The sequence below is a fragment of the Larimichthys crocea genome, chromosome XXIV (assembly GCF_000972845.2).
Source record: "Larimichthys crocea isolate SSNF chromosome XXIV, L_crocea_2.0, whole genome shotgun sequence".
Lineage (NCBI taxonomy): Eukaryota > Metazoa > Chordata > Actinopteri > Sciaenidae > Larimichthys > Larimichthys crocea.
This window is the reverse complement of record NC_040034.1, coordinates 14705297-14728463: the sequence shown is the minus strand read 5'-3', so window position 1 is coordinate 14728463 and position 23167 is coordinate 14705297. Positions and strand designations below refer to the sequence as shown.

Here is a 23167-nt window from a genome sequence, read left to right as displayed (position 1 = left end):
ACTGCCGGATATAAAAAGCCCATAACCTATAGCTGAGCAAGAACCCAAACACTTTTACAAGAAACTGGTGTTGTGAAATGTGGGAAAATCCAACATCTTTTTTTCTTCACCTGTGACTCAGGTGGCCAGTGACTTGAAGTGTGTCTTAAAGCAAATTCATACATCCTGCATCTGCGTAGGTTTTAGCTCACGTGTATGTGCGCTGACTGCTTATCCGCGAGAAATTGACACTTGCACATATGCTGCTGTAGCCGTCAGTTTTCGGAGGGCTGTTATTTGGTGTTAAGTTAAAGCGTGCCGAGTGGAAATATGAGTATGTTATTATGAGGAACCAGTGAGATAGAAGCTGGACAGCTCACCGCAGTAATGACCAGTGGAGATGTCCCTGCCTGACTACGAGACTGACTGACTGCATGCTTGTATCTGTTTCCAATTAACCAGTATGCCACCTCAGAGTAGACGAGGAGACAGACGGGGTTGGAGTCAATGATAGGGTCAGAGGGGTATGGGACAAGACTCTGATACAGGCGCCCCGAGGCTGATGATAGATTTAAGGTTTCGGTGGGGTTGACTAGCACCAACAGGGCATTACTCTGATGTGCCCTACCCCCACCCGTGTGTACTCAGTGCCAGGAGACCTCCTTTGAAGACTGCCTTTGCCCCCTTTCACACATACACACACAGCGATCAAGTTGCATTGAAAGACTTATTATGCATTAGGGCTTTTACAGAGAGCCAGGGGCAGATGTTAAAGGGGGAAAATAAGAAAAGATGAGAATCTGTTCAAAGAAAGGCTTATTTCTGCTGAGCCTAATGGCTCTGAAATGGATGTAAATAAGTTGTGCACGCAGGGCAGATGGGCCCAAACATGCCTTTCTTTTCACTGATGTTGGTTGATTGTCTCACTAAACTGAATCAAGCCTGCTAGCTGCATAAAGACTGCATATAGGCCTCTATTAAAAAATTCCTTTTCATCAGGGATGCACCCCAGCATGAATCATCAAATCGTATTTCATGCACAGGACTATTTTAGTACATCCCTGAATGAAGATGCAGATATTTGACTGTTGACAAACAGATCCAGATGACGGTTAAATCTGAAGCATGCTGGGATCTTGGTTACGCAGAGACATTTCTCTAAAGGAACAACCCTAAATTTGTCTTGAACTTTACTCCCTTCAAAATTAAATAATCTTCAAAATATCGTGTTATACAGAATGACTCGAGAACAATCAAACATAAAAAATGTGTTTTAGTTACTATCAAAGGATAGTACCCAAAGCTACCCATAAGCTCTCTATAGTCCAAAGCAGTGACCGGTAATAAGCTGGTAATTATAGTAAAACACGACTTTTGTGAAATAACCTTTGCTGACCTGCTGCAACTATGTCCGCAAGTGACAATTACGGGATAATGCTAAAACACAGTGTGACAGTCATTAGCATCGGTCAGCAAACTGATTCAGTAATGTCTGTTGTTCGGCAATATCCTGCTAAAGTTTGCTAACATTAGTTACTAAAAGGTACATGTCATAACAGACCGAGGAAATCTAGTAACTACAAAACTCTTGAGTCATGTGTATGAAGTACGAACAGTGTGTTTTATTGTTTAGGACTTTTAATTTGCAAGAGGGGAGATGTGTCTCTTTATAAGCTGCATTATTCTGTTAAGTGTGAAGCACCTAGGCAAATTAGTATATTTCAAAATTAATCCATACTGAGGTAAATCTGATCTCTGCATCCTTATCTGTCCCTGCTTCAAGAAGGGCTAATGCCTCACTCTAGTGTTTATTCATTTTTTCAATGATTTAGATAACCAACATGCCAGATGCAAGGTTTTTTTTTTTTTTTAAACCACTGCATGTGGATTCTTAGCTGTCATCCTCATGGTCGAAGTCTGGAATGGGAATAATTGCTGGATGTCATTGACTCAAGGCTTGTTAACCAAGGCCACCTGCACATACACAGGCATTTTCATGACATAGCCCTGTATGGTCTCATGGGGACTTCTGGGCAACTTATTTGTTTAAAATGCTTGAAAAGTCAGAGGTTCATAAAACAGCATCCTCCTGTCCCTACTCAGTGTGTTCCTAATTCTAAAGAATGCCATCCGAGTGAATGAAGCCTAATTGGACAACGCCATAGGGTGTGTTATTGTAAATGAACTCACAGTGCAGACGAGAGCTATTAAAGTTAGTTGTTATAGAGGGTTGTTTAACTAGAGTGTTCTCATTAAACCCAGTCTCCAGCCAACAAAATAAGTACTTTCTCATAGCTTACATAGTGCAAACTGAGATAGAGGGAATGCAACTGTAAACTGTGTGTCTGTACTGGGCGGACGTTTTAATGGGTGGTCTGTGCAACATCACCCCTCTCTCTGGACTTACATAAAAAATGGGCATTAGAAATTATTGCACTCACACTCACTCCTCTGCAAGATATGCAGTCCCTCATCACTATCAACCCCTCCACAAATTTGTACCCTCACCCTCCACCAACATCTGCAAGCAATTGCAGCTTGATGGAAAGTACTCTACTGACCCTGGATCTCCCTTTTCTGCCTCCCTCCATTCTCCCCTCTCCTAGCCCCCTCTTTTCTCAGCCAACACACAAAAACAGTCACAAAATTCACTCTATCAAACCTTCTTAATATTTACAATCTCGCCTTTTACCTTCAGATCCAGCAGTGGGAGCAGAACCTGGAGAGGTTTAACATGGACCTGTTTAGGATGCGCTGTTACCTGGCCAGCCTACAAGGTGGAGAACTGCCCAACCCAAAGAGCCTGCTCGCAATCGCCAGCCGCCCAACCAAATCCACCCTGGGACGCCTGGGGATCTTCTCTGTGTCCTCCTTCCATGCACTGGTGAGGAAGCCCAGGACAGGCCTTGGGATAAATGACTAATGACTAAAGAGGAGCAGCAGTGTATCTTGTTTTGATGCTTTTGAAAACATTCCTTTTTACATGTGACACTTCAGTTTTAATTTACATGATGTAGAACAGCAACCTTGAAAATCTTTTAATCATTTGATACTAAAAAAAAGTTTCTACAAACACTCCCTTTATGCATTACTGCAGGAAAATAAACCTAATTAAGATGCTCTGATTAGACGTGATTCTTTTTTGAGCTAAATGATTGCACTGCACTGATAGTGTGTATCTGTTCAGATCTGTTCCAGAGATGAGGCCACACTCAGGAAGCGCTCATTGTCCCTGACTTACAGACAGCGCAAGAGAGGCCTTTTCTCCTCGCTCAAAGGCCTTGACAATCTTACAAAGAGAGGCCGGGACAAGAGGCCCTCTGCATCACAGGTACTACTGAACACACACACAGCCTCACAGATATTAAAATAATAGATATAGATACCTATATGTAACCAGAAGTCATTTTTTTTCTTAAGTTTAAAGGTTGTAGCAAAGTCCTCCTCACTTTGTATTCTTGCCAGCGTTGAAAGCGCTTAGACCTTGAAGTGACATGAAATAATCTCTCTTGGATCCTGGAGTAATGAAACTGTTCAAGTGGTCTGGATTAACAGATTCTTAATGCAGGATCACCCACTTCATGTATTCAGCAGGGGAAACTGCCCACACACATAACATGAGCGTGCAGTCTCTTGGGACCGTACCGCTGAGAAAAGCTGCGTCTCGTTACTTAACACTCTTGAGTGCACGTTGTGCATATTTGTTAATGAAACAACCTGAAGACATGTTGGCTTATGGCTTACTTGCACGTACAATCCCTGACATGAAAGGAAGCAGGAGATTGGTACGGTCTTGCAGCACTTTTAGCACATTTCCCCCCTGAGGATGATTTTATTAATTAGAAGCACATAAGCTCACATCCCCCCCTGCGTCCTGGTAATTTTGAGTGTGCACCTCCCATCAACATAAACACAGAGGAGCATTCCTCACCCAGGTGCAGAGGGGTAGTCTAAATCCTCTCAGGTTGGTAATTAGACTCATACAAGCTGGTTATTTATTGATACAGAAAACCACCACTCTGCGCCCTGAAGATACAGCCCTGGAGATCACTCTACTCTTGGTGGTCTATTTTCAGAATCGCCACAGGAAGAGTGCGTTTGCTCAAGTTTTTTATAGACCCCGATTCATTAACTGAGTGTATAGGAAGGGAGAGGAGTGTGGTTCTGATGAACATCAGCGATCCGGTCATTTTCTTCAGGAGGTGAGGTGACTCCTGCCTGTTTACAAAATGTTCCCTGTCCTGTTTCTTATCTGGCTCACCCATCCCATCACCTCTCCTGTGATATTTATTTGTGTATTTACGCACGTCTGTCAGCGGCTGGTTATGTGTGCGCGCGTACACATGTATTATTATTTTTTGCTGGGGAACTCCAGCAGGCCGGCCTAATGAGGCCCAGTTACAGTTCGCAGTGCAGAAGGTCGCGGTGGTGCTGCAGCACACACATGAATTATTGAAAGCCATGTGTGGTAGATGGCATTCTCCACTCTTTCCTCAGCCCCGCAGACATCGGCAGATGGTTGGTGTAAAGACGCTAAATATTAAACAGCCTTCCCTTTTTTATTTTTTTATTTTTTTTGTCCAGGTCCCCCTTCTCTTACAAGTTTTAGAGCTTTTCGGGTATTTTGCTTTTTACATAGAGGCTAATACGGAACAGAAAATGACTAGTTAAGTACCTTGAGGGATTTTCAGCGTGCTGGTTTTTCGTAGACATCTGCTGTTTTTGTGTTGTTATTTTTTAATTTAAATAATTGTAGTGTTTCAGTTTTAGTTGTTCTCTGCGGGAAATTGAGTCGTAGCCATTTTAAGTGTCATCATCCACTCCCTGGCACTTCTGCCACATGTTTACAAGTAAAGGATTTGGACAGCGAAGGCCGTCTGAGGAACCAAACTCCTCTCCGTGCACTTAATCTTGTTGCCCTCTCAGATTCTCTGTGCTTTGTCCAAGGTTTTTGAGATATCTTCTTTTGGTGCTTTCCTCCCTTTGCTCTCCATTTATTCCCCTTTCTACCTCTATCCTGCTTATTTAATCCCTTAAACCTAGTTTCATCCTTCTTGCTCTCCCACCCCAATTTCTCTCACCATTTACCCCCCCTCAGCTGCATCCTCTCTCTCAAACCCCCCCTGTTTCTCAGAGCGTAAACATCAGAGTGTTAGCTGGCGGTACTTCTCCCACAGTTTCCATACTGACTCATCTATGTTGACTAAGCCTAAATCTCATTTACCACTGTGACGCCACACTCTACAACCTTGCCAAATTTACCCCCCCTCCCTTTTCCAACATCTCCTTCCCTCTTGTTTTCTCATCTCTTATCCCTCTTAGGGGAGCTATGTATACAGTAAAGGAGCTGGCCGGTACAGGGCTGTGGGAAGTAGGCCAGAAAGGTCTGAGGATTTGTGGGAGAGTCGGTAAAGCTTTCTAAAATTAGTCAGTTTACGGCGAAGCAGCACTGTTTACTGCCACTTTATAAATGTCCTCGTGTTGGGGAGGGAGAGCTAATGTACTCTCTGTTCGGAGGTCAGATGAGGGTTCTTGCCCACCATAACAGGAGCTGAGAGAGTTTGACTTTTTTTAGAAGGCTACTTCTTGCGATTGTTTTTATAGAAAAGTAATCCTGCAAGTCTCCATACAGCAAGTGTAGCGTGCATGCCATCACACCGCACTCACCGCAGAATACAAGCACTTTGAGCTTTCCTCAGACCCATTTTGAGAACATAATGTCCCATTTCTGTCACCAGCCATGCCACCGATCATGTGTCTTCTGCCCGGTGACAAAGTATATCCACAAAACCTGATAACTGCAGCGTGTTTGAGGGAAGACTGGTGTTACACCCCTCACATAGCAGTGTGATGGCTCCGTGTCACTGCTGTATTATAGCGTTGTTAAAGCCCTCACAGGCTGGAAAGTCACCTCTAGCACTGAGCTTAGCCTCACACAACATGCCTAACAATCACAAGTCGGGAGGAGGAGAGGTTGAAGATGGAATGGATCAAGGATGGAGAGACTTCAACTCTAAAATTGGTGGATGTGGAGATGGAGAAGGAGGGGAGTGCTTGTTCTCCCGATCTATAACTGAACTGTTTACCCCTTTCATCTCTCTCCTACAGAGAATCTACTCCATATCCACACACACCACCTTCACTCACACACACAGCATATTTCCACCATTGCACCTTCAAAGGCTACAGATCCTGTTTGGAACCAGTATCAAAGCATTGCACCAGCCGCACGTAGTTTTTAATTAGCTACATAATAGCACTGCGTGTGTCTAATATTGTGTTGCTGAAGTGGCTGGGCACTTAATCGCTCATGAGTCAATCAGTGCGGTGCCCTACTGTCTGTACCTCTAACTGTCTTTCTCTTGATTTCAGATCTTTGAGAGCGACGCTGGAGGTCAAACATACACCCTACCTCCCAGGAGCACTGAGGTGAGTCACAGCGCTGGGTAACTTTTTAACAGTTTGTGGATCTTTGATATATCTTTTAAAAATTCCACCGCCATCTGTCACACCCCATCCCGTGGTACCATTTTATGTGCCGAATTATCAGTTTTCAGCGTGAAGAAACTGGTCCGCTGTTACTTTGACCTCTGCTGTCTTTTCGTGGCTTTGATAGTGGGCCGTGCAAAGATATTGTTACATAGGGTGTGTGTATGTGTGTGAGAGTGGATCAGAAATTGTGTGTGTGTGTCTGCCTGGGTATATTACTTCAAAGCAGAGATTCTTTTGATGTTGATTTGCAGGTGTATGAAAGATAAATAGACAGCATATCCAACAAGACCTCAGAAGATTTTTAATAGAGGTAGAACAGTGGTAAACTCTGATGTGGACATGGCTTCAATTAACAGCATAATTGAGTTAATAGAGAGACCAGAAGCATTGATTTAAAAGTGTGAATGTATAGGTTTATGGTCAGAGACTTGAATGATTGAGTGTGGATGTCAGCCATCTGAGCAGCCAGACACTGGAATTGCAGCACTCGCAGGTTATTGGGTTGTTATACATGCTTAGATCAAAGAAGTGTGAAATACTGCTGCAAGCTTTGGCTCCAAACCTCGCTCTTTTCAAGCTTCCACATGTCTTCGTCAGGCTTTTTCATGTCCTGCTTCAGCAGAGTAGGCAATGTTTGCGGCCTGTTACAGCATCATTTAGCTCATTCTTCATCCTTTATATCTATTCTGATATTTTTGTGCTTCTAATTGCTGAGATTTCTGAACACACACAACTCCGCTGCATTCCTAGATCATAGCTGACTTGCTAAAGGTAATGTTGTTATTTCTGATAAGAATGATGTACAGTTTTTCAGATAAGACCCAGGTTTCAATAAATTAACCAGGATTATTCTTTAAGTGTCCAGTGTGTAAGATTTAGATTTGCAGAATATGTGTAATATATAAATCAAATATATTATGCATAACTATGTTTTCATTAGTTTATAATCACCTGAAAGAGATGATGTGCTACCTTAGAATTAACCTTTTATTTCTACCGACATTGTGGGTCCTCCTCCACAGAGTCCGTCCGTCATGTTGAACCATGTTGTATTTCTACAGTAGCCCAAAACGGACATACCGAACACTGACACTGGGCAGGGGACTTTCACATTTTCTGGTGTGTGTCATGGCTACCGTAGTTTCTGCTTCACATTAAGTAGGAGCAGTAGCATGTGAAATGAGAGGGTTGCAATCGACAACTACGTCAATAGATGCCACTAAATCCTACATGCTGGTTCTTTAAAGGAACAGTTCGATACGTTCTTGCTGAAAGTTAGTTGAAAAGATTTATATCATATCATTGTATCATTTATATATTTAAGTCCTCAACTCGTGGCAAGAAAGATATGCGAATATTTCACAAAATATCAAACTATTTCTTTAATGGAGAACTTCTCCAACTGTCTTCTGACCAAGAAACTGAATATCTAATAACTGAGCTGAGCTTGTATTCTTCTCCATAAGAATAGTGTTATAAATATCTTTTCTCTTTGTTCCTTCAAATAAAATCTTATCAAATAATGAACACTTTTAGACAGAGCAGGCTGGGTGTTATGAAGGATGCAGTGGTTCATATTATGAGTCTGTGGTGAATGTGGCGAGTGTTAAAATTGCCCCCATTAAGGGCCTCGAAATGGACAGGAAGTGGTTCGGGGAAACAATAACGGCCTTCATCGGGTCGACGCTTTAATGTTTCTAAAAATGCGGTTGAGTGTTCCAATCATTCCTAGATTTGGACGCGGGTGTGGAAAATGGCTTGATTTAGTGGGGATTAAGAGTCTTCAGGGTGGGAAGAAGGAAAAGAGAGAGGATAACACAGCTGTATTGATTTTTGTCGGCACATGCAGTTCTTCATCTTTGTCTTGATGGTTTTTTGCGTCTGTTGTCCTACTTGGGTCTTAAATCCTTTTGAATAACACTAATAAGAAATCATGTGAAGGGTGTGTTTGTATGTGTGTGCCTGTGTTTCTTGTAGTCGTATAACTTGCGTGAGCTTGTATATCTTATGTTCATACATGTGGTTACTGTCCTTATCGACACAATTATAATCAACTAGCAATTTCAGCAGGCTGCAGATGTGCTCATGTGCTGATGCTGTATGCTGTGACTGTTGCTTAAGGAAGGGAGACAGAGAGATAAACATCTATATGAGATGAACTTATCAGTAATACAGAGGTTGTCATGGAGGTTAAAACACAACCATAGTTTACTCTTCAAATGCTCCATCCACCCACTCAGTCTGTCAACAGCGGGGTGCGTGAATATGTTTTGACTGTTAGACAACATGACACAAATGCTCAACTTTTGTTACTATTTCTAACTTCTCACACTCATCTTGAACAATTCATATATAGAAATGTTCCAGAGCAGGGTGGTTAAAGCTGGAGATTCAGCTTTAGCTCCCTCTCCTTTCATGTTCCTCATCTGTGGAAATGAAATACAACCTGCGACACGTGTTTTATGTCTCATTTAAAAAAAGCTTTACTTTACCTGCTGGTGATCACGTTCCCAGCACTCAGACCCATGACATATTGATCTCTCATCCTGTCACCACATCTCACCACACTCCACTACCCACAGACACACACCTCTGCTTTAACTTTGAAGTCATGTCTAAAAATCTGGCACCTAGTGCTGGCCATTAAGGGTGGTCATGACTGTCACCTCGTATGTGTCAGGGTGTGGAAAAGTGTGTCACGGTGTTGGAAAGAGGAACCTTGGGTGGACCTTTGAGGAAATGAAGGGTAATACTCTTTTAATAGATGTAAAAGAAGGAAATTGTCTTCAACTACTGTTCTGTTTCTTCTTCATGGTCACCATATCTATTTGAGGCAGCGCTGTAATATTTGTGTCACCCAGTTGCTAAGTGGAACAGAAAGGGTGTATTTTTCGCAGCGGCCACTAAACCGTCCTTTACTCCACATTCCATCTTTAGAGGCTCCAGGGTGGAGGACTGCTTGCTTGGAAATAATTTCCACACTTTAGAGGAAACTCTGAAGTATTGGTTTAAATTATTTGGCTGAATACACACACACACACACACACACACACGTCTCACCACACAGCGCACTTGTTGAAGTCCAACGCGTGCCTGGGCTGGACTCTTGGCAGTCTTTTATGGAGCGTTGACCAGGCAACCGTCGGCCTGTTACAACCCTCTCTGACCATGAATGAGTGTACAGTGTTAGTCAGCCGCTGGTCAGGACAGTGTAGGCAACCAAATCTTAGTTTTCCGGTCACACCATGTTGCTGGGACACAAACGGGGCGGTTATGCAACCAGTTGCCACGACGGCTTGTTTTTTTTTTCATCCTCTGTTTGCAAGCATGACCTCACATCCCTAAAGAGGTGGGTGTTGAAGTGGCACCTTGTGTTCCTCCATCCCTACAGGGTAGGGAAACATTTTCCTCAGAACATTGGTGGCCTTTATTTTGGCTGTGAGATTAGTCAAGGGGACGTTTAGATGGAAAATGGGGCTAATGTTTGTCTCTGTATGTGTGTGTGTGTTTGTCTGAGGAACCCTGAGAAAGTGCATTTGTATTTGTGTGGAGCTAAGTGATGCTCTAAATCAGAGACCTTAGCTTGTCCCTATGGGCTTTTTGTATGGCAGGGAAAAAAGGTCTTTTTCCTCTTGAGGTGATGCATCAACAGCAGGCGGCCAGATTCTGAAATAGACATGAAAGCTCACACACATGCACATTAAACATTAAGCCTCAGAGACACACACACACCACTCTGCAGTTTTATGACTTCATAATGCACTTAAAACATCGCTATATACCCAGACCTATTCACTTATGCAATTATCCCTCTTGGTCCCGTGTCTCAGTTGAATCAAGAAGTCATATCGTCTTTGTCAGAAGTGCTGAATCACTGGCTTCTTCAGACCATGAGTTTCAGTACATTTGGTGTGATTGAGCCTTTCCTCAAGATCCAGGGCCTTGATAATTGCGGTCTTAGGCTGGGCTGTGGTGTCTCCCCCACAGCCCCCTCAATGAAGCAGTGGCGCTTTTCCCTCCAGAGACACAGAGTCGCAACCAAAACCCCCAAATGGCTGCCTGTGAGGCCGAGCGGTGGGTTTAACCCCCCCTCTGCCTCAATACCCAACTTAAACCTCACTGTTAATGCCACCAACAAATGATAACCTTCAAATGGCTGATCTGAAGGTTTGACTGATGTTTAAATAAATTGGCCCGATACATCACTTTAGTCTAAATTACTCTTGTGGTTTTTCAAACCAAATAAGTCCTGGGGAGCACTGCATCTCCTCTGGATGTCTAGACTGCAGCCAGTTGACCCTTGCCAATTGTCTTGTGTACACGGTCATTATGATGACTATTATGTGGAGCAACTGCCATCTATGTTGTCAAATGAATTTCTAAAAGGCTAATTGTATGACATCTTTGAGCCGCTGCTTGATCCACAGCCAAGCATTTAAACTAATGGAACTGTATTGATTTGTGTGCTTGTTGTCGCAAGTCTACCGCTCCCTCTCCCCCCCTCTCTGTTTACCTCCTTCTTCTCCTCTTCTGTTCACTCTCTCCTACATCCAGTCCTCTCCACCTCCCCCTTCTTTTTTTTTTAATCTTTCTTTACCCTCCCGTCTTACCCTCTTTCTATCTCCCCCACAGAGGCTGGACGTGATGACCAGCATTTACTCCATGTCGCCCCCTGATGGCGGTGTGTGGGACAGCATGAGGGGCGCCACAGACACGCTGACGTGTGTCTACATGCCAGACGGCCTGACAGTCCAAGTTCCCGTCAGCAGAGACCAGACAGCGGCCGACCTTCTCTCTGCAGCCTGCAAGGTTGGCGGCCAGTTGCGGAGAAATGATGACACCCACTACAGTTGTTGCGCACTCCTGACAGTTGTTGTGGCAGAGTTCTCACTAGTAGAATTTCACTGATCCTGCTGTTTATACCTAATGTTGAAAATTTATTTTCCTGTGATGTGGGAATGGAAACCTGTCCAAAAATGTTAAGAAAAAATTTCCAACTGTGTCAGGTGTGGACTTGTTAATGGGCTTTGTTAAAGCAAATCCGGTTGTACCATGCTCCCTAAGGCTTGAAATAACACACCTATTCATCCAGGGTCTGACTTCACACTGTCCCCTAAGAATGACTGCAAATAGATGGACACACACACACACACACACACACACACACACACACACACACACACTATAGTCCCTTAAGCAAATTACAGCAAATTTCCTATCACTAAGTGTAAAGTCGGTGAATAATTCACGCCTCGGCCATACAGCAGCTGTCAGACAAAGCGCTGGTGCATGAAATGTGTCAGATGATTTTGTGCATACAGGCGGCTGAACATTAAAGGACTCTTGTGTAAACAGGTGAAACAGCTGGACCCGGGTCTGCACTGTCTCCGACTGCACAGACGAGCGGGACAGGACGTGGAGGTTCGATACGTGGCTCCTGGAGAGCTCCTCTGTTATGTGGTGAGGAGGGCAAAAAAAAAAAAAAAATCACACAAAGCGCTCTTCATTATCTGCGTTTATTTAATGTGTATTGATTTGTTTGATGTAACCCTGTAGGTCAATGATCAGCTGGAAGTGGTCCCAGCTAATGTGTTTACGCTGCACATGAGCAGGCCGAGCGGCAGCGGAGACTTTGGTGAGTTGGCCACATATGTGGCCTGATTCATGTCTACCTGTGTGTGTAATTTTATGCACGCCTTGTGAGTTTATGTAGTCCTGCTGTCGATCTAACGCTCTTTGTTTGTCTCCATCTTTGTTTCTCGTCCTTCTACCAGGTTTTGCAATAACAGGACACATAGACAGCCAGAGAAACAGCAGGATTTTTGTCAGTGAAGTGCTTCCTGATGGACTGGCATTCAATGAAGGTGTCCAACTCGCTTAAGAATGACACAAATAAACCAATAATGATATGACATATATGATCTACGTCACTTTTACCACCTCTTTCTTTTGACAATATACTCGTATGTGTTCCCAGGTCTGCGTCCAGGCGATGAGATCCTTGTGCTAAATGGCCGGTGTGTGTCTGGACTGGACCTAGCGCTGATCCAGACGCTGTTTGCTGAACAAACCCTGCACCTGAGCCTGAGGCGGGATGGACCCCGGCCGCCAAACACGACCTCCAACCAAGTGGCCCCTCCTTTGAAACACCACAGCAAGCACCATCGAGCCAAATCCTCCTCAGGTGCTTAAATCCATGCATGACATTACACCTCGTCATTAAGTAGGAATGTATTTGTACTAAGAGGTTTCAGGATGTTGCTTAATTCAAACACTTGACAGTAAAGTTGAAAGAGGGATTAATATCGATGCACTTTAGTTTCAGTTTGATAGCGTCTCCGCCTTGTGTGTTGGTGTGAGAGAGAGACACACAAAGAGAGAGAGAATTTGAACAAATGTCACAACCTGCCTGATGAGGCCACGACAGCGGGTGACACAGCATTTACAAAAGTCGAACAAAGTAATCTATTAAACCAACTCGGATTAATTAAATACGTGACAAATGTACAAAAAACACGTGGAGAACGGAGATCAGTGCAGTCGGTAGTTTTGGGACGTGTTTTTGCGAGTGTTGTGAGGTTCGTGTTAAAGTAAAGGGAAGAGCTGAAAGGGGAACTAAAGCTGTAACATAACCAAATGGGTGCCTGTTGACTAGAAACACCAGGAGCAGGTGTTCCAGTTGGCAATGATGATCGCCTCCCACCCGCCACGTATCTGAAAAGCAGGCAGACAACAGACAGATTGGTAGGGAAGAGCAGGGGTATTATAGTTTTCTTTCTTTAACTATACCGTGTCATTCTTCCTGTGAACAGCCTGGATCAGCCCAGTTCACACTCAGTGTACATTTAGACATTTAGTCATTTAGCAGACGCTTTTATCCAGAAAAGGGAACAATCAAGGTATATGTGTGTGTCCAGTCATACTTCGTTTTGTTGTTTACTGCATGTGTGGTCAGTTTTGTGATTAGCTGTGGATAAAATACGCCGAACAGTCACAGGTTCATTCTCACGACATGATAAATGTCTTTCAGATGCTCTTTGATGTGTTCTTTGTAAGGAAGTGGTATTTACTATATGTGTGTATATATAACAGTTACTCGCTGGTCAGCTGCTCGCATTGGCAGTATTTACTGAGAAAGTGAATAGTTTTGTCACTTAAACCACAAAGCAGCAGCCACGCTTCCGTTCCAGTTAAGAACTCGTTCAGATCTCTACTTCCTCAAAAGAGACTTGTTCTCGCTTCGCTGTCAGGAGTCAACAGAAGAAAAAAAAACGAAAGCTCCAGATGAAGTTTCACAGCTCTGCGTATCCTCGGGGAGAGGAAAGGCCACAAGGGGCTTTTGACCGTAGAGAGCTCATTATCGCTGTGGATGTATAGTGTCCTGTCAGCTCGGTTTAATCTCACTGCAGACAAGAGGTGTCACAACTGAACAGTAAGGTCGTCCATGTCGCTGGACAAACACAGCTGATACCCGGCTGGTAGAGATACATTTGTCTCACTCTGAAAGGTAGGAGAAATCCAACTCAACTCACCAAAGAAGCTGATTATCTGTGCTGTCATTATGATTTGAGATTTGTTAGTTGGTTTTTTTGGTAAGATTTTGATATGACATGATCAGATTAAAACCTAAATTTTTAACCACAGTTAGAGAAATTGTTTTGGTGCAGTCAGGAATGATCTAATACTAAACATCAGGCACAAAAATGACCTGTTTCTTATTTCATGACGCACTTAACCCCAACTGGATGAACTTTTTTAATAACTTGAATATGTAAAGATTCACCAAAACGGTGCTACTGACATTCTCCTGCAAAGCGTGCAGAACGTTTGATGCATCTTCATTGACCTTTCTTGTTGTTTGGCATTTAGAAACAGCCCAAACAAACCGTGAGTTTCAGAGAAAGTGTTGAGTATCATTTTAATGATGGTAATTCATTAGTGTTTCCTCCGCCACAGCCATAATTGAACACAAAGGGATTAATGACTTGAAGGCCTCATTACTGTAAGTGGTGTGATCAAAGTGTCTGCAGATTTCGTCTCCGTCTCTAGAGGGCGTATGATCCCAGGCAGGCTGATAAGGAGGCTGGGAGGTAAATGCCGGCAGTGGGGAATTAGCACTTGTCTGACTTTCACAATGGCATTCCTATAAGGAAACATGTCTGTCATGTCGATTTATTCAGTCTGATGCAAACATATAAGACAAGAGAATCAGATTCAGATGTCTAGATATCTTTTGTGACTCTCCTCCAGCAGTCACATTGACATTTAGTTGACTATGATTGTCAGTTTAAAAAAGAGAAGTTCAGCTACACAGGTGAGCCAGAATTTTTTCTTTTTGTTTTGCGCTGTCACGTTGGCCTACCTCCCAGGCTACAATCAGGAATAAAGTCTTTTCATGTTCCAGCTGCTAGATAGAGAGTTTGTCCTCGGGACCTTGAATCACCATGAAAAGTAGCCAAAATCTGGACTCTGATAATGTCATCCTGTCAGGACATTTCATATGCAAATGTACATTTTTATTAGGTGGAAAACCCAACAGTGAACTTTATCTACAAAACCGTTTTAGGGAGTCTTTAATTAGATTTTTTTCTTCTTTTTTTTGGATGACTGAATACTGTTGCCATTTTTAGACTTGAGACATATTTAAGTCCCGTGCGACTGGCAGGCGCCCATGATTTTTTTTTAGACTGTATGTAGCCAGCATTGTTTGTGTTTTGTGGTCAGTAGAAGGATGTGCTTCAGCAAAAACCACTGACGTGCAGATGCAGTGATGAGGGGTGTGAGCATAAAACACTACACACACACACACAGAGTGGCACAAAATCTAATGTTAAAACTGTCTCTCTATTTCTGTCTCTCCAGATGTGTGCACTGCAGCTGACGGTGATGAGTCCCTGTGTGTAAGACTGGAAGATTGTCACTCCCACTGCACACACAGGCCTGTACAGCACAGCAAGGTAGGAGGAGCAAGAGTGTGTGTGTGTTTCTATTGTCTTGGCATCCACACACAGTACCCCTCTCTCTCTTTCCAGCTTCTTTTGTCTGAATAAAAGTGTGCACATTGTTGTGTTTGTGTGTGTGTGTGTGTGTGTGCCCACTCACAGTGGCAACTGTAGGGCTGTCAGAAACCAGACTGGCACCAATCTTTAGCATTACCGTAATTAGGATACTCCATCATAGCCACAGGTATAAACACAGCTTATTACTGTCATGCAGACAGAGAGAGAAGAGGCTGTGTCACACTCCCACTGCCTCCTATAACACACACACACACATACAGTGAACATTGCACATAAAACATGCATGCCAGGGGGCAAAGCCAAATGTCTCAGAAGAAACAGTTGTCTAATATGCTCCTGTCATCCTCACCTTCACGTAAACACACATCTGCTTTTCTAGAGCTGCAGTCGTTTATTTTGTGCATATATTAAAGGCAGGCAGACATCTTCTTGCTCGTGACGTCTTCTTGGTGAGCTTGTTTCTGCTTTGAGAGTCCTGGCTTTGGTTGTAAACACAGTATTAGGTTCCCTCTGATTAAAACAACTCTGGAATTTCCTCTGAAATCAGCTGTAGAGAAATATCTCCTCCGTAAAAATGCCAAATAGTCGTCCCTCATTATTTATGGCAGATTGCATGCCTATTTCTGTCCCGTCTGTTCATATCTGGTCAGGTTTTTGATATGTAAACCAACTTTATTGAAGTCATTAAACTGAGCAGGAGCCTGGCCCGTCAGGAATTACGCCTCAGCGCTGTGGCAATGTAACACAGGCAAATGTGTGCGCCCGTGTTTATGGAGAGCAGTAATGAGCGTGTGTATGTGTGTGTGTGTGGTCGTCATGAAAAAGCCATGTGTTAATGATGCAGACATGCCGGGAAGCCTGTGAGAGGATGTGTGCACACGTTCATGCATATTCACCTTCTCTTGCATCACTCAGCTAGTATTTCGCATTCCTTTTAAGCCATGTCCTCGCCGTCCACAATGAGAGTGCATGTTTGGCACCAACCTGCTCGTTATGTAATATTATGGGCTAAATGTAAAAGGGAATAGGCAGTTGCGTTGTGCTTATTTCATTAATGATTTATTGATAGTAAATGCAGGCTAATTGCCGTGGTTGCTATGGCTTTATTCTAATTGTCTGTGTTTGACCTGAGGTCAGCCAGGAGGCGGATTAGAGAGGACAATTTGCCCTCTTCTTCTTCTTCTTCTTCTTCTTCTTCTTCTTCTCTCTATTCGTCTCTTTTTGTTTGCCCGACGACATGAGTCAGTCCCACTGCACGGGGATCTGCACTGCACCATCACTGCTGCTGATGCTCAGCTCCCTGCCGTTTATCTTTTACCGAGGAATAAAAAGAAAAATGGGAGATAGGTGCGCATATGTATGTGAGGGAGGTTTGTGAATGTGTGTGCTTATGTCACTGCATATATGCACATTTGGGGCACGAAGGGGGGAGGGAGGGGGGGACTCACTGGGGAGAGTCAGCTACTGTGAAGGTGATAAGAGAAACAACACACAGAGTGAGATATTGGTGCTGGTAAATCTGATTTTTTTTTTTTTGCTGTCACGAAGAGCAGAATTTAATCACTGCTGGGCCATCAGTGTGTTCTCTGGGGCGGGGAGAAAGAAATCGAGTCACCGGGTAGAAAATCAGCCATGTATCAGCATATAGGTGCACACATGCGTGCACGCTGCGCCCTGAGAGTCAATAGAAATGGATGGAAGGGAAGGACTAATTTCAAGCCTTTTGTCACACCTTGTAATCGGCCGCCTCACCAGACTGACTACCTTTCGATTAATTGCTCTGTTGTGTTCCAATTTGCACCCATTACACAAGAGAGACACTGTGTTTGTGTGTGTTTTTTGAGGTGAAGCGCTTACTAGACACGTTTACCATCAGGATTCTCACTTTGATTCCAGTACCTTGGAGTTACTTAATGATACATTACATAACAATTGGTTTAACACAGCGTTGCGGTACCGTAATGAGCTTATCCAATCGATTGCAGAAGACAACTGAATAAGTCGTGGATAACTCCCATGAGGCATTGATTTGACATGCATTGCACTGGTGTAGTGATGTAGCGCAGTCGTAAGGATGTGTATAGGCACAATCACAATTGCTGCATCCATTTTGCTCGCGCCTCACTTAATCTCCACTAGTTTAGCAGCTGAAAGTGCAGCGTTAGAGGCTTGATGGGGATTTGTTGGCGGGCAGGTCTTCAACACATCCTTACGCACACATGTGAATGCACACACACATCTATAGTGTACCAGGCAATCCTAATGGACAGATGGAAGGATGTGGGAAGTAATCTGGCGTGGTCTTGATTTCACAACATGGCACAAGTCCAACAACCTAAAAAAAACCTAAAATTTCACCTGTTCCAGCCTCTCAGATGGAAATATTTGCTGCTTTTAAGAAATGTAATTCTTAATAGAAATTATCACTAGTTATTTTGATGTAACCTGTTAAAAATGTTTTACGTTTTATTAGGGTTATGACAGACAATTAAACATATAAGACATAAACAGTATAAAAAGTGTAAATGTCAACATTTCGCTGGTTTTAGCTTCTTTAGTATTTCCAGGTTGTCTACAGTGGCAAACTATATATTTGGCTTTTTAGACTATTCTTTGTACAAAATGTCTCTGAAGCCTTTGGAAACTTTTCTTTTTAAAACTTAAATTTAACCAAACTATTAATCGAAGAACGGTCTCTAGAGTAATGGATATAGTTTTATGTGTTCTTGTATTGTTGTAGAACAAATGAAACTCAGCAACTGTGTTGTTTATCAGGTCCCGGCTTGGTGTCATGTTTCTTTAATGTCAAGTTCCATTATGTAGCAAAATCTGTGATATTCTTTTATTCTATAAATAGCAGTCCTATATTTTGCAAAGTAACCAGTCATGTCTCGTATTAAACCACTGTGGACAGACGTATTAAGCCTCTTTGCTTTTGTCCAGACTAGACATTTCAGTAAGAGCATTTAAATGCACTAATGGACTCCACTATGGCTGGAGCCGTCCTCCGCCTGGCTGTCAGTACACGCCGATTTGGCTCGATTCACTTGATTTTAAGTCGTCATGTTATAATGCTTCTCCTCTGAATTAAAATAAGCCGTTAAATTAGCGGACTGTAACATTTATGCAGTTTCCCTTACCTCTTCCTTTTTTCGTCTGCTCTGTGTTTATTTCGTTTGAGACTGATGTGAGAAACCCCTTTTAAAACTTGTGACTAACAGAAAGTTGAATTATTCAGTTTCGACTCTCCTCTCTTACCATGAGCTCCAGCCTTTAAAAAGATACTTTAGGTGCCTACAGATATGAGGTTGTTTCATCGTCTTCAAACATAATCCCTCAGCCAAGGAAGTCTTCCTTGGAGCTACAGCCATCCCCTTCCCAAACTTTAGAGAATCTACTTCAGACAACTGGGATTTTAGGGATGCGTGTGTGTGACTAAGCCCATCAGCCGCCATCTGGCCTTGGGCAGGCTAATAATCTGGGCTTACTGCTGTCAGCAAAGTTAACGGTAGTCTGTCAGGCAACCGCACTGTAAACAAGTTGGAAAGACAGAGCTAGAGATAAAAAAAAAAAAGTTAAAAGGAAGTAGTGACGGAGGGATCAACAGGGATCCGGATCCAACATGACCCAGATCTGGCTAGTATGACCACACCAGGGGTGTCTGGTGCAGACATGGCAGTAGCCATACCAATTGCAGCCGCAACAGTGAACGATGAAGATCCTCAGCCATGCCTGTACCTCACCACCTTAATCAAGCTCTTTATGTGGGAGCGCTCGCCTGCCCAGGCCCTGTGCTCCCTCTTGGCAACATGCTGGTTTTGGCCGTCTGGCTGCGAGGCAGAGGGGAAGGACCTTTTCCTGGGTTCTGTGCTCATGAGTCTGGGACGGTTCCTCAAAGACAAGCTGGCCTGCCTGACTCAGGACATAGCTGCCTGCCTGTCTTGCTGGAGAGACCTCAAAGGGGACAAACAAGCGGTAACTATGGGCTGCTGTGCTCGTTGTTTGTGGCAGGTTTTAACTGAAGTAGCTGTTAATATGAATTTTCACACTTTTAGGTGAAAACATTCACACAACTCCCACAACCGTCTGTGTGTGTTTGGTAAAAATATCTCAGTAAGTCTGTAGTATTTTTTATTTTATTAACATGTTAACCATAATTTTGAGGACGAATGAATTTAATTCAGTAGTATTTTGGTCTATGAAATATTTGCAGACATGCTAGTGGCGTGACTCTAGGTTGGTCCACCACTTTGGTCTTGATTGAAATGTCTCAAAAACTATGGGAACAAATGAAATTGGGTTCAGATATTCATGGTCAGCAGAGGATAAAAGCCTGAATTGTCGTTAAGCACATCATAAAGTTGTCCAATACTTTGGTTTATGACCAAATGCCTACAGCCTCAGCTGTACTGTAATGTAAACATTTCCTACTAAACATCAGCATGTTAGCACGCAGAGTCTGCAGACGGGCTGCAGAGTCTACCTGTACCGTCTCTACACAACCTTATACTGGTGATGTTAAATTTCCACTTGTAAGATTTATAGTGTAGTCAGATGGAAGCAGGTCAAAAGGTCATAGCGTTTGCTTTTGCTCCATCTCTCCTGCCTTTATTGCCATCCATGATGCTATCGCAGCAGTTTGGGCTCTATTGGAATGAATTGCATTCGTCTGACTAACAGTTAGAGCCTCTATTCACTCGAACGGCCACCTTGTGTGCCTAGTGGGTCTATTATGTGTTAGTATCATGTCGTCTCTGGCAGTTGTATGGTGTGGGTAGCACAGGGTGCTTCGGTTGCTTCTGAATCACCCAGATTAAGTTAAGAAGGAGACCGGGGGACAGCATGGGGGTTTCCATTCCGTCACTCTATAGACTTGTTTGTCATCAAACATTGGGAACAAGCATTTCCACTTAACCTTTTATTTAGTTTCAGGCATCTTGGTGCATTAAGAATAGTGTGTCGTGTGTAGCATTACTATGCCTTTGTACTGGCAGTCATGCAGTGGAGTGGATGTGAATAGCCTGGGGGACTCGGTAAAATGGGTGCTTTAATCTGAAGCTAGTTTCATTATTAAAACACACTACTCTCCCAAAGTCCTCTGAGACTTGGCTGAATAATATTTGTTTAGGATGAATAATAAAAGGCGTAAATGGGCTTGAGTGGAGCGCAACGGGACCAGCCCTCCCTCTCATCTTCCTCTCTCCTCCCCTCTACTCGGCTTGATTTATGAGCATGTGTCTTCTTTTATTGAGCTTTGAAGAGAAGATGGCATTGTGGCACTATAGCCCACTAACATGGCAAATGAATCACTGACCTGCCTACCGGCCACTGGACCCTCACACTCTCTCTGTGTGTTTCTTTCTCTCTCGCTCTCTCTCATAGTGTCATGACAAGGCTGTTTCCTGTGAAGGATGGTTAAAGCCGGCCCCAGGGACACGCCTGTATTTCATCCCCTCTTCTTTATCCTCTCCCGGCCCATGTTTGTTTGTTTATTTCAGCTAAGACGAGGCCTCTCCGCTGGTAAAGCGCGAAGCTTCTCCTTTGATTTGAGCGGCGTTTCATCTGCAAAGCAGACGGAGCTCTGTACATAATGACTCCATTGGAGCAATAAAGCGAGATGGAGACAGTGTGTGGTATTTATCTTGCAACCTCCCGGTCTGACAGAGCAGAACATTTGGAAAAAAAACAAGTATTGGAGTATGACACAAATGCTGCTTGTGAATGTTTGCATATGCCATGCAAGGGCAGGGCTAGCACCATGCACGACGAGTGCATGTGAGGATCACGAGCATTGAATCAGTATGATTCAAACTAAATGTTTGTTGGGTTTTCTAACGGCATCTGGAACCTCACTCTTGTTCACTTTACACAGCGATTGGCCTGATGTGTGGACATGTAAAAATAGGCGTAATGGGAACTTCTCTTTTGTCGATTCTTTTACCTTAATCACTTTTTGTGTGAGCAATCAATTGCAACACCACAGATGCCTTGGAGGGTGTGATGACATGTTTTTAAGTGCTTCATGGGACACCCTGCTGGTTTAGGGATTAAAGCAGCAGGCCTGGTTCACATCCAGCTGTGGGACTGTTGTTGCATGTCACTTATATTCTTCCTTTCCTCTTGTTTCCTGTCTTGTCTGTACTGTCTCTCTCTGAAAATGGCATCCATACTCCCTCCCCCAACATACTTGAAAAAAAGTTCCCTGATTGTAGGACGGGAAGCAGATGAACAGTAGAAGGAACCTTGACACACCTTGACACCGCATCATCTTCTTATAGGATTTCAGAAAAGAAAGTGCGAAGCCTTACACACTACTCTCACAGCTCCTAAAAAATGGTTATAATCAAGCTGATTTTCATGGGCAGAGGCTTCATCTGATTATTTATTCCCTGTGAAAGTACCTTGTGCAATGAGCAATACATGTCACGTTTTATTCCTGTGTGAAGCCATAGTTAACATTCCTGCACCAGCTCAGAGCCTCCCATTTTTGAGTCAGCCATTCCTCTGTCTGTGGAGGTAACAAGCCAGAACAGTCTGCATTGTACTTCTGCTATTGAGAGACTGGACACTGATGCAGCCCCCGGCCCCTTCATTCAACTTTCTGGAAATTACACTGAGGCCACATGAAGCCAAACAGGGAAGAAACAGAGCAAGACAGAGGGAAGTAGGATTGATGGCACGATGTGAATGTAAAGATGTAGGAAGACCAGGGCTGATGGAAAGAGACAGAGGCACAAGAGAGGAAATAAGTGCCAGTGGAAGAACTCCCCTCTATTTGCACAAGCCGAGTGGCCAGTCCGTCCTCTACCGATTGATATGCAAAACAAGCCGGCAGCAAGCATTTTTTCTCTGCCTACGTTTACAGAATGGCAGGATCAATGGTTCGATCCCCATCAAAGCCCCCTCTGCTTCAGAGATGTAGGTGTTCTCAAGAGTGAGGCTTCTGACCCGGGCCTAGCAGAGAGACGGGAGCAGTGGACTCTCATGAGAGAGTGGGGACGGAGGAGAAGTTGAAGAGCGAGGGGGCCATTAGATGGAAATTAGAGGTGGACGGAACAAGACGAGAGATCTCTAAGCCAGCTATTTTCTCTGGTTCGGTTGCAAACTTGTATTGACACTATTTCTGGAGCCGTCATGCCAACATCCAGGGGAGGCAAACTGCGTAGGAAGGGCTGCTCACTGGCCCGGAGGACCCAGCGGCAGGCCACAGCAGCATGGAGGCTGCTCTACAGACTGCTCTTCATGGTGAGCAGAGGACTGGAAGACGAAGGAGAATATTAAGAATATATAAAAACTGTTATTGTCGTAATATTTGATGCAGTCATTGAAGGGGCCTCATTAAAAGAGAGGATGGAAAGTCATCAGCATGCACTCCACTTTGAAGTATCACTGCTCCTGTGAGGGAGCGGGTACAAGAGAAGCTTGTTTTTTTTGGTTAACATTGATACTGATGTGCTGAGTGAGGAGAAGGCTGCTGTTTTAGATTTAACTTGTGAAAATATGAGTGGACCTAAAGGAAGCATTTTGTGATGAAACATGTTGCCTTGACATTTCAGGGGTGTTGGAAGTAGAGATCATGTACATGTGTGTATGGCAGCTGACTAAATATGAAAAGAAACGCTGCCGGACACTGTCAGAAGGAAACTGAGTAGACAGAGACAAAATGACTCAACAGC

The 23167-nt window shown here is 43.6% G+C and overlaps 1 protein-coding gene across 3 annotated transcripts in view; it reads left to right on the top strand.

Moving 5' to 3' along the window:
• The window catches only part of tiam2a (TIAM Rac1 associated GEF 2a), a 67906-nt gene that overhangs the window by 29024 nt on the left and 15715 nt on the right, over positions 1-23167 (top strand). For all 3 annotated transcript variants that reach the window (XM_010731267.3, XM_027274677.1, XM_027274678.1), the window contains 9 exons: positions 2678-2863; positions 3167-3310; positions 6352-6408; positions 11104-11280; positions 11827-11931; positions 12028-12106; positions 12246-12335; positions 12449-12655; positions 15334-15428. In XM_010731267.3, coding sequence (XP_010729569.3) covers positions 2678-2863; positions 3167-3310; positions 6352-6408; positions 11104-11280; positions 11827-11931; positions 12028-12106; positions 12246-12335; positions 12449-12655; positions 15334-15428 — 1140 coding nt within the window. The remainder of the gene's footprint in view (positions 1-2677; positions 2864-3166; positions 3311-6351; positions 6409-11103; positions 11281-11826; positions 11932-12027; positions 12107-12245; positions 12336-12448; positions 12656-15333; positions 15429-23167) is intronic.